The sequence below is a fragment of the Lemur catta genome, chromosome 1 (assembly GCF_020740605.2).
Source record: "Lemur catta isolate mLemCat1 chromosome 1, mLemCat1.pri, whole genome shotgun sequence".
NCBI classification, from domain to species: Eukaryota; Metazoa; Chordata; class Mammalia; order Primates; family Lemuridae; genus Lemur; species Lemur catta.
The window spans coordinates 116,046,799-116,062,765 of NC_059128.1; the positions used below are offsets into that span (position 1 = coordinate 116,046,799).

Here is a 15,967-nt window from a genome sequence, read left to right on the forward strand (position 1 = left end):
GAAAGAGCTGGAACGTCCCAGTTTCCCCTCCTGGCCCTGCCGATAACAAGGTAGGCGACTGCCTGCCACTCGGAGCCTCAATTTCCCCACTTGTCTATTGGGTGTAAGAATAGTTTCTCGGTTCGAGATAATCCCAGTTAAGCAATACCTGGCCAGCCCTAAATTGTTTTTTGAAAACCTGGCTTTTGCCCGGCGAGACTCAAGGCCATCCTTTCACTGTACTCAGCCCCTCCCTAAACCAATATTTACTGGGGCTCTAATCCCAAAGGACAACCCAGTCCTGCCCTGACGGACGTTCTGACCCTCTGGAGAGGAGCAGGTCAATTTTTGCTCCTGCCTAAAGGAGGGGGACAGCTTTCTCCGCCCCTTTCCCATATGCAAAGTCAGTCCTGGCTCCGTTCATTCATGAAAAGCAAGTACTGGAGTTTCCCAAGCTAAGGTAGGGTGGGCTGGCGCCTAACTCCACTCGGGGAGTCGCGCAAGACAAGCTGGGATTCCCACTGCAGCCAGCTCTGCCGGACAGAAACCTGAGCTAAGGGACACGTGCGGAAAGCCGCCACCTGCGCGTGCGCAAAAGCCCCGCCCCGTGAGCCCTGGAACTATAAATCCCGTCCTGCCACGCGCCTGGGTCGGGACGCTTTGGGGCTCCCGCTGGGAATCAAGTGGGGGGAGGGTCTGTATACCCACCGAGGTGCATGTTGAGTAGAAGAAGAGTGAGATTGGGAGCTGGGGCTGACTTTGGGGAGGCGTGGCGGTAGGAGCTTTCTGGTCAAGCTTGGGGGCTGCCCCAGATAAGGGTAAGATGGGGAGCGACCTTGGGATGCAGAAGACAATTTGTTAATATTCACCCTCCGCTTTTAATATGGCAAGTTTCCAGCGACCCTGCACGCGCCTTGGGGGAGTTGTTGCAGAACAAAGTCGCCCCAGCCTCGTGTGTGGTTCACATTGTTTGCCCTCGTGTGGTCACAGAAGTCTTTTCTTCCTTTCCCTAGCTGGTGGATTTGAGTGCTGAATCAGGACAAGTTTTGGGGTTTTGTTTTCTGTTTTCCTATTTCTTAAGTACCTTCTGCATGTCAAATGGTTTCCAAATGTTATCTCATGCTATTCTCACAACAGCTTTATGCCTGGCAAACTTACTTCAGTTCAACTAGCAGCGCTCAGTGCAAAAAGAAACTCCTGGAACTTGTGTCCAATCGCGAATCTAAGATGAGAGACAAACGGGCTCTCAATTTTCAACAGCCTCCCTACCTGAACATCTCATCACACTGCAGCCCCCCACACCCCGAGTTAACAGGTCAGGGTTTTTCAAATACAGCCCCCAGCTTCTCTTTCAAATACAGCTTCTCACCCAGAGAAGCACTGAAAGCTGTTTTTAAAAATATCAGGGTTAAAGTAGACTATGTGAATATTGTCCTTACTTTAGAACTGGACTCTAGAGATGCTTTGGTATTTTACACCTATTTTATAGATGAAGAACCTGAACCAAGAAAGGCTAAGTGACTTATCCAAGATTATACAGCCAACAGGCACCAGAATAGTTTGAAGTGTGAGTCACCAAAACCTGCATTTGATGCTCTTCCCCCTCCAGACTTTTCCTAGGTCAGAGCTGGTAGGTACCATGTGTGAAGGGAGGTGCCTGGACTTGCACCTCCTCCTGCCTCTTGACACTAGAATAGAGGCTGAGCACCTGCAGGGACGACCTACTTCTCCCACTTGTGTTTCTTTTTAAAGATCCAGCCGCTGCTAGTGGCTTTGGGGGAAGAGGAGGTAGGGATAGCTCCATTAGCTTTCTGTGTTCCTTACCCCCACACTCCATTCCCAAGTCCAGAGTAACACCTGGGGCACCTCAGCATCCCCAAAGTAAGAGGGAGATACTTTTTTTTTTTTTTTAAAGAGACAGGGTCTCTCTGTGTTGCCCAGGATGGAGTGATTCAATCATAGCTCACTGCTGCCTGGAACTCCTGGGCTCAAGTGATCCTCCAGCCTCAGCCTCCAGAGTAGCTGGACTATAGACACACAAATGACCACGCCCGGCCAGGGAGAGACCTTTGAGCCAACGTGGAAAATAAACCAAACAAGCCCTTATTGTGTGTTAGCAAGAAGTGACAGGGGAAAGGTATCCGTATCTGCTTGCTGTTTCTTCCTGGACAAGCCAGGTTTGGACAAGGCACGGTTTCAGCTCAGGATCTTTGTACCCTCTTTCTTCTGCCTACAACACTCTTCCAAGAACCACCCTCACTGCCTGTCCCACCTTCTTCAGGACTTGGAACAAATGCCACCTTCTAAGGGAGGTCATCCCTGACCACCCTACTTAAAATTGTCATCTCTCCTACTTTCATGTTTTGGTAGCTGCTGTGTCTTCACATAACAAGTGCTCAGGATTTGTCATGAGTGAACACCCCACCCCAACCTCCACATACTGCATCTAGCACAGTCTGGGGAGCCAAGGGAGACACCACCTCAGCCCGCTCCCAGAACCACAGCCATTTGCCCTTCCTCCCTCTGCCTCCACAGGTCCCAGGCACATGGTGACCGAGTCTCTCTGCCTCTTGATCCTCCCGATTGAAAGCAGAAGGGGGCCCAGCCCTGGGCTGGGGAGGTGCGCCAAGGGTGCTAAGCATTCCAGCAGAAGTTAGACTGGGAAGGTAGACCCACAGCTGGGGGGCCCCCAATGTCACCCTAGGTCTAGCAGATTTGAGAGAGGTGAGAGACAAGGGCATTTTGAAACATATGTGGGTTTGGTAAACAGGTGGAGCCAGACAACTTCCGGCTCTACCAGGATGCACAGTGAGGCCAGGAGGAGGGCGCAGAAGGGCAAGGAGCACCAGAGGAGTCAGACTTCCTTTAAGACACCTCTTTCTAGCGGAGCATGGTGGCATGCCTGTAGTCCCAGCTATTCAGAAGTTGAGGCTGGAGGATCGCTTGAGCCCGGGAGTTTGAGATCAGCCGACAACACAGTGAGACCCCATCTCAAAAAAAAATCATCCCGTTTCATTCCTGACATATCAACAATCATGTTTTGCAAGGTGGGACAAATCAAGCCGTGTTGCACTCCTCCTGAGGGTATACACATCCAGGTAGGGACAGACTCTGGCTTCCCTGGAAGGGCTGTAAACAGCTGGGAGGACTGAGCGGGCCTCTTCCCACCCAGAGCACGTGTGGAACAGCCCTACTGGAAACCAGACCCTCAGACCCCTTTAGTCTATTTTCCACAGGGGTCAGAGACAGCCCAGGAAGTTATAAAATGTATCATGTTGCTCCCTACCCCAAACACCCTCAAACCTCATCCTCACTTGAAATAAAATCCTGAATTCCCACCTTACCTCACACACAAGGATCTGTATGTCATATGAGGCTCCCATCAGGGACAGGCACTCTCCCATCTGTCTTTCCCCTGGCTGTTCCCTCTACCTTGGACACGCTGCCTCAACTCCTCGGGACTCTGATCAAATGTCATCTAAAAGATACATCCCCTTCCTCTTTAACATCTAGCCGGTACTTGTTAGCAGTCACCACCCAAAGGGTTTCCCCTTTGTTGTTGTTTGTGGTCTGTTCTGATCACAGCTGTGACCCGGGGACCTAGAACAGGCCTGGCACACATGTGCTCTGAAGTGTCTGCTGAATGAACATAACATCCTTGGCCTAGCCGAAATGGGACTGTGAAGAGAAACGGAACCTAAGGTGCCACACTTGGGGCTGCAGTCAGGGGTGAGGGGACATGGGTCTTGAGGAGAGTCTGGACCCACAGAAGGGGATGTGCCCCTGTCCTTCCTACTCCAGGCCCCACCAGGGCAGACCCAGGCTTTGACAGTTATGGTGTCAGCCCATGGGGAGGGTGTAGGTTCCAGAACACAAAGACAAACCAAGCACACAGCTCCGGCACTAAGTCAAGTTCTTTACTTCCCAGAAGTGATGCAAAGGGGAGGAAGAAAGAGAAGGATGAGAAGAGGAAGACAGAAAGAGCAAGAGAGTGGAAGGAGGTGGGAAGAGAAGGGACAGTAAACCACTGTTCTATTAAGTCTCATGAGGCAAGTGCTCAAGGTAAAAAAAGAGTCCTGGAGAATCGTCCGCAGCTGCGGGAAGCATCTCTGTTTCCTTCTGCGTTTAAGTCCTCGGGGGAAAGGCTGCTGCCGCTGCCGCTGCCGCTGCCGCTGCCGCTGCATTAAATAGTTATGTACATCGCAGAGAGTCCCAGGCCGTGGGCAGGCAGGGGAGGGGGTCATTTCACCAGGGGCCGAGTTTTATCATCGTCACCGCACTGGTGGGCTTTGTACTTTTTCACTTCTGCCATGTACTTGGCCCAAGCATCACCTTTACTTGTTAATACCTGTTGGGGGCAGGGGGAATGGGGGTTGGGAGAGGGATGCCAGGAACCATGGTCAGGACTGTCCTGAGACAGCTGACCCAAACCCCATGTCACCCCCAAGGGTTTGAGGTAAAGATACAGAGTCAAGTTGTCTGTGGACACTTGAAATCCCTCCCAGCAAGCCCATCCAAGGCCCAGCCGCTGGACAGGGAGGAAGGAGTCTCCACCAAGGGGGTGCAAAGGCTGCAAGGGAAAGGCAACTCTGGTGGCCCCCACACTGGGCCTGCTCACCTCATCCTCCGTCTTCTGCTTCTTGGCTACTATTCCCGTCTTGAGGGCTAGTTTGTTCCCGCCTCTGCGTTTGCCCACCTGGGTGAAGGGACAGAAGACTGCAACGGTTACAGGAGCCGGGCCCGCCCTTGGCGGTGCTGAGGCCCACTACACCTTCCTAGCCCGGCCCGGTGGCCCGTCCTGACGCCACGCCCAGCTCCGCCAGCCGGCCGACCTGCGCAGCAATCAGAGAGGAGCACACGCAACTCTTAGCGCCTGTCCTAGGCCCGGGCTGCCCTCCCAGGGAGAAAGCAGCGCTCCCACCATGGTGGGGACCAGCTCTGCCCTCACTCTCCATGCCAAGGCCTCACACTCCCCTAGCAGGGACTATATAGGTGGCAACAGCTCCCTTTATTGAGCACTTACTGTATGCTAAGCCCTGTGCTGAGTGCTGTGGATATGTCATCTCCTTTCACTTTCACAGCTACTGTAAGATGAAGGTTATAACTGCCCCCATTTTATAGATCAGGAAACAGTCTTTGAGAAGGAGAGGTCAGGCTGGCAACAAACAAGTGAGCTGGCTTCAGGGTCAGGTGGGTCTAAGCCAACGGGCAGCAGCATCCTTAGTCACCAAGCAACATTGTCTCCCCTACACCTAACTTGGCCTGGCCTCTTTGAGGGTGCAACTGCAATGGCCTCTCGATAAACAAATGAAAAAGTGACAATTACTGCTACTCCCATTCGTGGAGGGATACTAAGCCTCCACTCTCAATTGTCACACCAACCCAAGTCCTAACACTTTACCCTGCTTTCCCCTTCCTCAAACAGAAGTCTTTCTCTGGCCTTTCATCCCGGTATCTCATCTTCTCCCACTGATCGAGGACTTCTTGTGCTCCATGGGCTGCAACAGCCTTCACAGACATCATCCCATCTCCACCCCTCCATCAGGCATTAGGATGGGACTATTCTCACACCCATTTAACAGATGCAAGACACTGGGCTTGGAGAAGTGGATCACTTGTCCCAAATCACACAACTGGCTCCAGGACTCAACCCCCAGTCCATTAATTCTTAAGTCAACACTTTTCCCTCCACACTACAGGGAGCAAATCTCGACACCAGAGACAAAGCAAGCTCAGAGCTGACAATCGATATATGCCCTATTTATTTAGCCCAGAGTTTCTCAACCTGGCACTAATGACATTTTGAGCTGGATCATTCTTTGTTGGGGGTGGGGGCAGGGCGCTGTCCTACCTATTGTAGGATGTTGAGCACCATCCCTGGCCTCTACCCATAGATGTCACTAGCACCCCCTCCCGCAGTTCTGACAACCAAAAATGTCTCCAGGCTTTGCAAAATGTGGGGGTGGGGCGACTCGTCCCCAACTGAGAACCACTGGTTTAGTCCTTCCTATGTAAGACTGGCCCTGTGCTAACCACTTTTCCACAATGACCTCACAGAACCCTCACATCGGAAGATGCGATGATGTCCATTCTTGCAACTAGGAAAAATGAGGGTAGTCCAGGAAAGCAGATTTTTCTGTCATGTTCACCACTTCATACCCAGCACCTAGCACAATGCCCAGCACAAGGTAGGTGCTCAGTAAATAAACCCTGGTCGAATGAGATTCAGGAAAATCAAGCTGTTGTCCTAAGTAATTGTCCTACACAGTAAGCAGTCTGAGTCTAACGCATACAGCTCAAACTCCACGACTTGAATTTGCCCTCCTTCCCCACAATAGGGGGTGGTCCCACAATCCAAGTCCACGTACCACTCAAATAGGAATCCTGGTATCCAGGCTTCCCCATCCCCACAGTGCTGCTTCCAGTGCAATTCCTCAGCTCCCAGTTCTAGCGGGCAGGCTCCGGGGGTCCCCACCCCCGCCCCCCGAACCTTCGTCGGGGAAATCCAGGTTCCACATCCTAAGCAGGTGTGGCCCGATCGGACGGCCCCCACATTGGGGCAGAAAGTGGACCTGGATCCCGATCCCCCAGCTCAGGCCCCAATTCCCTCTGCCAAGGCGGGCCCTGGCGCCCGCCCCCACCCCCGCGGCTCCTTACGAAGCTAAGTGTGGGGCCCGGGCCGCCCTTCCTCTTCGGATCCCCGGGGCCCGCGGCGGCGGAGGCCGACTGGACCGGTCGCTGCGGGCCCGGGGGCGGCTCTTCCTGCCGCTGCCGCTGCTCCTCCTCCATCTTCCGCTTGAAAAGCTCCAGGAAGCTGCCGTCGTTAGCGAACAAGTTCACGCCGCCCGACACCGGGCTCGAACCCGCGCCCGACACCGGGCTCGAACCCGCGCCCGACACCTCCTCGTCCCCGCTCTCGGGCGACGTCCCTGGCCCAGACTCAGCCCATCGGCTCCCGCCACCGCCACCACCACCGCCCGCGGGGCCCGGCGCCTCCCGGCCCGGAGGCTCCGCCCGTCTCCCTCGGGCAGCCATTTTGTCGCCAGATGCCGCGCAAAGGACTCCGGGAAGGCCGCCCCGGCCCCGCGCTTGGCGCCCGACTTGCCTCGTCCCGAACAATGCATGCCGGGAAGAGTGGTCCGGCCCTCAGGCATCCGCAGTGGGGGCGGGGCCGGGGGCGGGGCGAAGGGGTATGACCCGGACGGGGCGGGGCAGCGGAGAGGCGCCTAACCCCGCGTATTTTTATAAGGCAGGGAGACTCGAGATGGCGTTTTGCAGACAGGAGCTCCCAAGGAATGGGACCATCGTCTGAGACTGGGGCTGTAGCTGACTCTCCGGGCTGGGGTTCCCGCTTGGGACTGGTGGCGCATTAACATTAGCTTTCCAGAGCTAGAATCCCTGTCTGGCACCAGGAATAATCTCTGGGAAGGGAAAAATTCCGTTTGAGGATGTATTCTCACCTAACACCTCCGAATGTGTGTCCCTAGCTACATCTAGAGGGCATATCTAGCCCCGACTAGAAATAGGGGTATCTCTGAGTTGGGCACCTGTCTCTGGGATGAAGCTCACATGAGGGAATGGGGACATAGCTGGCTGTGTGGAGCTGGGGTCCCCGTCTGAGAACAAGGTTATTTTACAGGCTAGAGTATTCAAATGAAGCCGGGGGCATTTCTAGGCTCAAGTCTCCCGCCCTCTAAGGTTAAGAGTGTTCTGCAATGGGGTCCGCGCCAAGGGCTTGGGACCCATCTTGTATTCCTGCCCCAGGGCAGAGGTTAAAATAGGAAATATGAAAGGAGGTTTCCAGGAATTAAGGTCCCTTCTACGACAAGGAGAGCAGTTGCAGGTATGTTGCCTGCCCAGCATGGGGGCTCAGGGAGTGCTGGGCCAGGGTTTGCGGATTCTGCCCAGAACTTAAGTTATGTCCCCGTTAACCCTTAGGCAGCGCCGGGACCTGTCTCCGGCCCAGTAATCAATTCGTCTATGATTGGTTTGGGGCAGGAGCCCGGTGGCTCACAGCCAATTGAATAGCAGAGGGGGCGGACCCGAGGCAAGGTTGGGACCCAATTTGGAGAATAGAAGGAAATTATTGACAGAGAGCTCAGCCTATGAAATCAGGCCAGGGTGGACCTAGGCTCTAACTTCACCGAAAGAGCATGGACAGCGTGTTTGGTCGGTTGCTAAGGAGAGGTTGGCGGCTACCCAGACGTGAGAGTAACTGGTGGAAGTAAGAAAAGATGTAGCCAATGAAAGAAGTGCTGCAAGACTGAGGGTCCAATGAGTGAAGGGGAGGAGCCTGGACGGTACCAATATGTTGATTAGGCAAGGGGAGTCCTTGGAAAAATATAGACCAAAAGTCGACAAAGTGAACCCTGGAAACAGACAACAGTGAAAATATAGTTTCTGTTTGTTCCTAAAAGACAAACCATGAGGAAATTAATTCAGGCTCCTAACCTCGATGGGATGTGATAGAGGATTTCCCCTGCAGGTGGGTTGCATGGTGTGCTCCGCTTGATCACGTGAGCCGGTTCCAAGATGGCGGCAGGGGTGGCCGGGTGGGGGGTTGAGGCAGAGGAGTTCGAGGATGCGCCTGATGTGGAGCCGCTGGAGCCTACGCTTAGCAACATCATCGAACAGCGCAGCCTTAAGTGGATCTTCGTCGGGGGCAAAGGTGGCGTGGGCAAGACCACCTGCAGGTAAGGAGGCGGCGGCGTGGGCCAGGAAGGCGGGTGGGATGTACCACTGGACGAAGGGGAGACCAAGGACCGGCTTTTCCACTCCGAGCGGAGCAAGGGGGCTGAGCTGGGGTCTTTCGGGTTGTACTCTCTGGAAGTTACATGGAGCAAATGGAAGGTACCGCCTCAATGCAAGCCTTGCACCTTCTGAGTTGGACCATCCCTGTTGGAGCGCAAGTGCAGTGCTGAACCACAGTTAACCCAGTGCGGGGGAGCACTTAGATGTCCCAATCAGCTGGACTGTACCCGAGTGAATTCAAAATAGGGGGAAGGGCACCGGACCAAGCTATCCTAGTCAGATGAGCTTTGCCATTTTATGCCCAGGGCGACGTTGGTGGTGAATGACAGAGAAGATAGCATAGGATCAGACTGTATTTGTCAGCAGTGGGGAGGAGGGGTCCGTTGGGAAAATTGTCCTGGACAAGTAAACTGAATCATTCTGAGCTTAACAGGGAGTGGATGGGACCCCTTGGCTTAGAGTTGAGGGAGGGGGCACAGAGTCAAACTATGCCATGGCACTCTGTGCCCAGTAAAGAAGAAACAGGGACCGGGCCAAATGGACTCAATCAGCTAAATCTTACCACTCTAGTCTATGTAGGAGGGATCAGTAGGTGATGTCTGAAGGGATTCCTCTGCAGGGATTGAGGCTTGATCCCACAGTGAACTATACTGTCCTCTCTAGGCCCTTGCTGATCTGGGTCACCTTCTCCTGGGACCCTACCTCTCTCCTTGCAGAGCCAGGGAACAGAGCCCAACCCCTCACTTCCCCACCATTCGACCGTTCTTTTGCTCAGCTGCAGCCTGGCAGTCCAGCTATCCAAGGGGCGAGAGAGTGTTCTGATCATCTCCACGGACCCAGCCCACAACATCTCAGATGCTTTTGACCAGAAGTTCTCAAAGGTGCCTACCAAGGTCAAAGGCTATGACAACCTCTTCGCTATGGTGAGTGGAGCAGGGCTCAGCTCCCCACTTCTGGCAAAGGCCCTCTCAGGTCTTTCTTGTGCACACCTACAGCAGCCACCATGTCCTACCCACTCTACATCTAGTTTCACTCCTTCCTCAGCATACCCAAAGGGGAACAAGTGAGGAGCAGGAAGTACCTGGAGCTTAGTGAGGCAGAGTAGGGGAAAGAGAAGCTGGAGAGGCCAACAAGAGCAACATGGCATTGAACTTTGCAGGGCATGGAAAGCAGTTTGACTTTGATTCCAAGTTTAATAGGAAGCTGTTCATTTGAAGCAGGGCAAAATCATGGCCAAATCCATGTTTTAAAAGTTCTCTCTGGCTGCCATGTGGAGGTTGGATTGTAAGTCAAGGGTGGAAGCAGGGGTACTAAAAAGGAGACTACAGCTGTGACCAGGCATGAGATGACAGCAGCCTGAACTCAAGTGGGGGCAGAAATCTGGGGGAGAAGTCAGATTTGAAATGTATTTTGGAAGTAAAGCAATGACATCACTTGGTTATAATGAGTGAGGGAAAGAAATGAATTAAATACATCTCTTATTTGTCTCTCTAAGCCTCTGGGATCGGAAAGACTAGGAAAGGAGGTTTAGAAAGGACAGATCAAGAATTCCATTTTGGCCAGGCAGGGTGGCTCACGCCTGTAATCCTAGCACTCTGGGAGGCCAAGGCAGGAGGATCACTTGAGGTCAGGAGTTCAAGACCAGCCTGAACAAGAGCAAGACCCCATCTGTACCAAAAATAGAAAAAATTAAGTGGGTGTTGTGGCTTATGTCTGTAGTCCCAGCTACTTGGGAGGCTGAGTCAGGAGGATCACTGGAGCCCAGGAGTTTAAGGTTGCAGTGAGGTATGATGACACCACTACACTCTACCTGGGCTGACAGTCTCAAAAAAAAAAAAAAAAAAAAATTGTTTTGTCCACAATGAATCTGAGGTGCCCACTGGACGTTCAAGTGGCGACATCATGACAATAGCTTAGTTATGTGAGTCTGGAGCTAAGAGGAGGTTGGTGTTGGTTTGGAAGTCATTGTCCCAAGGGTGGTATTTAAAGCTGTATGAGTGGAGAAGAGGGTGAGAGGCCCAGAAACAAGCATGGGGACACACCAGCATTTAGGGACCAGCAGAGAAGGACAAGAAGGAGGCACCAGTGATATGAGAGGAAAGACAGAGAGTGTGGGGCCCTGAGCTCCAGGAAAACAAAGGGTCTCAGGCAGGAGGAAGTTGTGGCCTCTGGCAGGCACATCAGTTTTGGAGAGACACCCCCCCCCCCCCCCGGGAGCAGGGGCAAAAACCTGCCTCGAGTGGGTGAGGTGATGAGGGAGAAACAGTGATCGTCATGAGGATAGAGCTGTCACTGGAGGGAGACAGAGGCAAAGAGGGCTTTTCTGAGAAAGGGGTTGTTAGAACATGTTTTTTTGCTGGTGTGAACATGCCAACAGGACAGAAAAGAGCTGCTGCAGAGGGAGCGAGGATGCTGACCCTGGACAGTCTTCAGGCAGAATGAGCTCCAGCCAGTGTGCACACCCACGACGTGGGCTCTGCTGGGTCAGGGACTCGGGGAAGCAGGAGGAACTGGGGCACTTCCTGCGGGGAGACAAGGGTGTTAGAAACCAGTGGTTTCTCTTTGTCACCAAGGCACAGTCGAGGGCCCTGGTAGTGAATGAGACAGAAGAGGTTTGAGAAGGAAGAAGATGCCACATAAACACTTCTCAGGGGCTGGGTGCAGTGGTTCATGCCTGTAGTCCCAGCTACTTGGGAGGCTGAGTCAGGAGGATCACTTGAGCCCAGGAGTTTGAGGCTGCAGTGAGCTATGATGTCACCACTGCACTCTAGCCTGGGCAACAGAGTGAGACAGTCTCAAAAAAAAAAAAAGAAAAAAAAAAAACACTTCTCAGGGGAGAAGGGGGACCCAGGACTGTCTGGTTTGTCGAGTGCTTGTTGAAGATTTGTGATCAGCAACAGGAATGGGGACAAAGTTCAGGCCCTTGGGTGCAGTGATACCAGAGAGCCAGGAATAACTAAGGGAGGATTTTGCCAACCACAGAGGGAAAAGGGAATGTTTGCAAAGGCAACCTATGCAGTCTTCCCCCCCGGGTAAGGGGGCCAAGCCAAGAGGAACACTGGCAGTGTACAGGGGCCAATAGTGAGGGGATGGGGTGACCCAAAGAGGTTTAGAATAACTGAGGCAGAAGAGGCTAAGGTAAGAGAGAGGAATGTGGGAGGTCAGAGGTGGCCCAGTGACTAGGAATAACCCATCAAGGGTGTGAATATAGGAGGGTCTTGGGCTGAGGGGATGGTTGGGCAAGCTCCCCACAGGGGAATGATCTGGAAGAGGTTGGGTGACCAGTGGTGAGAGTATCTTGGGGAGGCAAGTTCCAGGTGGGGATTATCAGTGTAAATGCCCTGTGGTGGGTTTCAGCTTCCCTTTGGGGGCCCTGGTCACAGCTTGCAATTTTCCCTTTGTTCATGAAATGCTTTGACCATTCATGTGGCTATATAAGACTGTAAGTCCCCAAGGGAGGGCAGTGCTACGTTAGGGTCCCCACAGCCGTGACCTAATGAGGGGCCTGTGGTTGGAGCCTGCCACAGGCTCCCTCTGACCCTGTGCACAGGTGGGAAGGCCCCCCGGCAGTAGCAGCGGCCTGAGTCTCTTCCCCTTGGCCCCCAGGAGATTGATCCCAGCCTGGGCGTGGCAGAGCTGCCCGACGAGTTCTTCGAGGAGGACAACATGCTAAGCATGGGGAAGAAGATGATGCAGGAGGCCATGAGCGCCTTCCCTGGCATCGATGAGGCCATGAGCTATGCCGAGGTCATGAGGTCAGGCCCAGCCAGCAGAGTTTGGGGCTGCCCAGGGAAGAGGGGGTGGCAGAGTGGGCCTGACCCTCTTCTTCCCCTCAGGCTGGTGAAAGGCATGAACTTCTCAGTGGTGGTGTTTGACACGGCACCCACGGGCCACACGCTGAGGCTGCTCAACTTCCCCACCATCGTGGAGCGGGGTCTGGGCCGATTGATGCAAATCAAGAACCAGATCAGCCCCTTCATCTCACAGGCAGGCGGGGCCCCGGGCATCTGGTGTCCTGGAGCGGGGGTGGCCCCCACTCCCCCAGATGTGCAGTAACAAAAGGCCCTCCCCTCACCCCTATCAATGCTAGTCACTGGATAGGACATAATTTCACTGGGGGACTGGGAGGAGACTGTCTCCCCCACCCCACAGGCCAGACTCAGTGTCCCTGCCCCTGCCCACTGAGTTTCCCAGACAGAGTGGAAGCATAGAGCCAGGTGGCCTGAGATCAAATCTTCTGCACTCACTGGATGTAACCCAGCTGTGTTACCTCAAGCAAGCCACTTCACCGCTCTGGACCTCACCTTCCTTGTGTGGCAAATGGATATGAGAATGTCCCCTTGGGTTATTAAGACCTTGACAACCCCAAAGCCACCACAGTTCTGCACACTACCAGCACCACCCCCGCATGGCACACATGTATATCCCCTTCAGGGACCTGTGCCTTAGGTGGTAACAGTTGTTGAGCACTTAACTGTGTGCCAGGCACTGTTCTGAGCATGTTACATGTGACAGCTTGTCTAGCACAAGTGGTCTTAGCAGTAAGGTTTACAGATAGGGAAACTGAGGCTCCAAGGGGTCAAGCTCCTTGGCCACAGTTCCTGGGAAGTGGCGGAGCTGGGATTTGGGGAGTCTGCTCAGAGGCTCACACCTTTAACCACTGGGATATGTCAGGAGGCGTCCCCCAGGTGTTTAGTAGGCCCCCAAGCCAGGGAATTTACTGAGCTCCAGGTAAGCTGTGAGCCCTCCCACATCCTCCCCACAGATGTGCAACATGCTGGGCTTAGCAGACATGAACGCGGACCAGCTGGCCTCCAAGCTGGAGGAGACGCTGCCCGTCATCCGCTCCGTCAGCGAACAGTTCAAGGACCCTGTGAGTCATGGCCTGGCAGGTGGTGAGAGGCTTCAGGGACAGGGATAAGGCTGGAGCCTGCCACTCACTGTCCTCTCTTGTGCCCTACAGGAGCAGACAACCTTCATCTGCGTATGCATCGCTGAGTTCCTGTCCCTGTATGAAACGGAACGGTTGATCCAGGAGCTGGCCAAGTGCAAGATTGACACGCACAACATCATTGTCAACCAGCTCGTCTTCCCCGACCCCGAGAAGCCCTGCAAGATGTGTGAGGCCCGCCACAAGATCCAGGCCAAGTACCTGGACCAGGTGTGCCCACCTGCCCAGCACCAGCCCACCCAAGGCACCTCTGCCCCAACCTTCTGCCCTTTGTGCCCCCACTTCAGGCCTTTCACCCTCATTTTGGCCTTGGAGGACTGTGGCTGGCCTGGCCTGGCCTGGGTACCTGTGACCCTGGAGAGCGGGAGGCCTAGCTCACTGACCTCTGGTCTTACTGGTCTGACTCCCACTTGTGACACCTTAAAGCCTTTGCCCCATATTCTCTCCCTGATCCTGGGAGGCCCCTAGCCCAACCCTATCTATTGATCTACACCCTCTCCCTGCCCTCCTTCCCCCTGACCACTGCCTTCTGCCCTCTGCCCTGGCTACAGATGGAGGACCTGTATGAAGACTTCCACATCGTGAAGCTGCCGCTGTTACCCCATGAGGTGCGGGGGGCAGACAAGGTCAATACCTTCTCAGCCCTCCTCCTGGAGCCCTACAAGCCCCCAAGTGCCCAGTAGCATCGCCACCAGCCACAGCTGCTGCCAGTTCACACCTACCCTTCACCCTTCCCTCCACCCCCTGGGGCAGAGTTTGCACAAAGTCCCCCCATAGTACAGGGGGAGCCACTTGGGGGGTGGGAGGCAGGGAGGGGGTCTATTCCCCCTGGTGGGGCTGAGGGGCTGTACTTGCCCCCGACCTCTCCCCGCCTCTCACTCTTCAATAAAATGATCTTAAAATTGCAATATTTGTGGATATAGGGAGGTGGGGGAGTTTCACACCTTAATGTACAGTTACACAGGTTGTGCATTGCACAAAAGTATGACATCTAGAGGGGCACATTCATGACAGAGACCTAACAGAGATGCGTGTTTATTGTGGCAACTTTGGAAAGAGGGTGTCTTCAGTAAGGGAGTACCTTTTTCTAGTTCTGTGTGGGTAGAGGTGTCCCTAGGGGTCCCTGCTGGGGCTGTGAAGTCTGGAATGGAAGAGAGGGGCATCTACCCACTTCCTCAGAGGCTCAGAGCGTGGGAACCAGGAGGCCCCTTGGCCAGCCCCAGGCTGGTGGGGAGCGGATTAGGTCGGCAGCGGGCCCAGCACTGCCTGCTGTTTGGTTTGGGAATTAGTGGGCGCCCTGGGCAGAGGTTGGGCCTGCCAGACTGGGGATTAACAGTCTCCACCCCCCAATTCCTACCCCCATGGGATGGCATCAGCCCTTCCCAGCAAAGGGCTGCAACAAGGGGGCTGATGAGTGGGCAGGATGGCAGAAGACTCAGGCTGGAGGGGCCCCTGAAGTCCCATCCTGCTTCCAGAGTGGTCTGAGTGGCTCAACACACTTCCTGCTTTTGAACTTCAGTTCCCTAAAATGAGAACCTAAGTGTAGCCATTCAAAGAGCCATGGCACAAATTCACCAGACTGGTGACGTGCAGGCCTGGAAGACACCTAGTGGGCTCCGTTGTCCCCTGCTCTTTGCTCCTCCCTCTGCCACTGCCAGGGCAGCAACCGTCATCCCTACTCAAGAGACTCCAGATGGGGCAATGACCTTGAGAGTTTGCAAGTTCCAAGCCAGAGCTGGTTGAGGTTGGGGGGAATAAAAGGGGATTCCTGAGGACACACATGAGTCACAATGTGGTGTTCAGAGTGCATACACCCAGGATCTGGGTGTGCCAGGGTGTGTGTGTGTGTAGGGGGAACCCAGCCAGGAGCCTACACATGTTCCCCCCTCCACACGACTGCACTGGGTGTGTGCAAGCGAGTGTGGGCATGTTGGGGTGGTGCTTATAAACAAGCATGGTGGCAGAGCCCAGGGCAAAGACCCCAGACTCTGTGCCAAACTGTCTGGGTTCATATTCCAGCATCCCAGCCGTGCCACAAAGGAGATGCATGAGTTGTCTGAGCCTCAGTTTCCCTACTTGGATAGTGGGAATCACAAGAGTGCCGACTTTATATGCAGCTTGTAAGGAAGGATTCAATGAGATGAAATATGCAACCCCTTTGCAGCAGCACCAGGCAAGAATCTGCCAAGAAGTGTTTGTTATTTTTCACCGTTACAATTATGAGGCATGTGAACCAGCCCAGCAACCTGCCTCTGGCCCCTGCGGGAGTCCAGCAGTCAGAAGTGT

General features: G+C 54.2%; 2 protein-coding genes across 3 annotated transcripts; one reads left to right on the forward strand and one right to left on the reverse strand.

Annotated features, from left to right (window-relative positions):
• Positions 1-3,875: 3,875 nt before the first annotated feature.
• TRIR (telomerase RNA component interacting RNase) lies at positions 3,876-7,121 on the reverse strand. 2 transcript variants are annotated; one of them, XM_045550097.1, is made up of 3 exons: positions 6,637-7,121; positions 4,598-4,675; positions 3,876-4,327 (listed from the first exon to the last, which is right to left on the reverse strand). In XM_045550097.1, exons 1-3 carry the CDS (start codon positions 7,012-7,014, stop codon positions 4,220-4,222), a joined length of 564 nt encoding a protein of 187 aa, XP_045406053.1. In that variant the 5' UTR covers positions 7,015-7,121; the 3' UTR covers positions 3,876-4,219. The 2 variants fall into 2 exon arrangements, with proteins under 2 accessions (XP_045406053.1, XP_045406062.1); XM_045550106.1 differs by lacking the exon at positions 3,876-4,327 and having other exon boundaries at positions 4,599-4,675; positions 6,660-7,095.
• A 1,147-nt stretch (positions 7,122-8,268) lies between these two features.
• On the forward strand, positions 8,269-14,582 carry GET3 (guided entry of tail-anchored proteins factor 3, ATPase). Its single transcript, XM_045550117.1, has 7 exons — positions 8,269-8,672; positions 9,506-9,653; positions 12,337-12,485; positions 12,567-12,717; positions 13,496-13,603; positions 13,694-13,891; positions 14,233-14,582. The coding sequence occupies exons 1-7, from the start codon at positions 8,512-8,514 to the stop codon at positions 14,362-14,364; spliced, it is 1,047 nt and encodes a 348-aa protein (XP_045406073.1). The 5' UTR covers positions 8,269-8,511; the 3' UTR covers positions 14,365-14,582.
• The last annotated feature ends 1,385 nt before the right edge of the window (positions 14,583-15,967 follow it).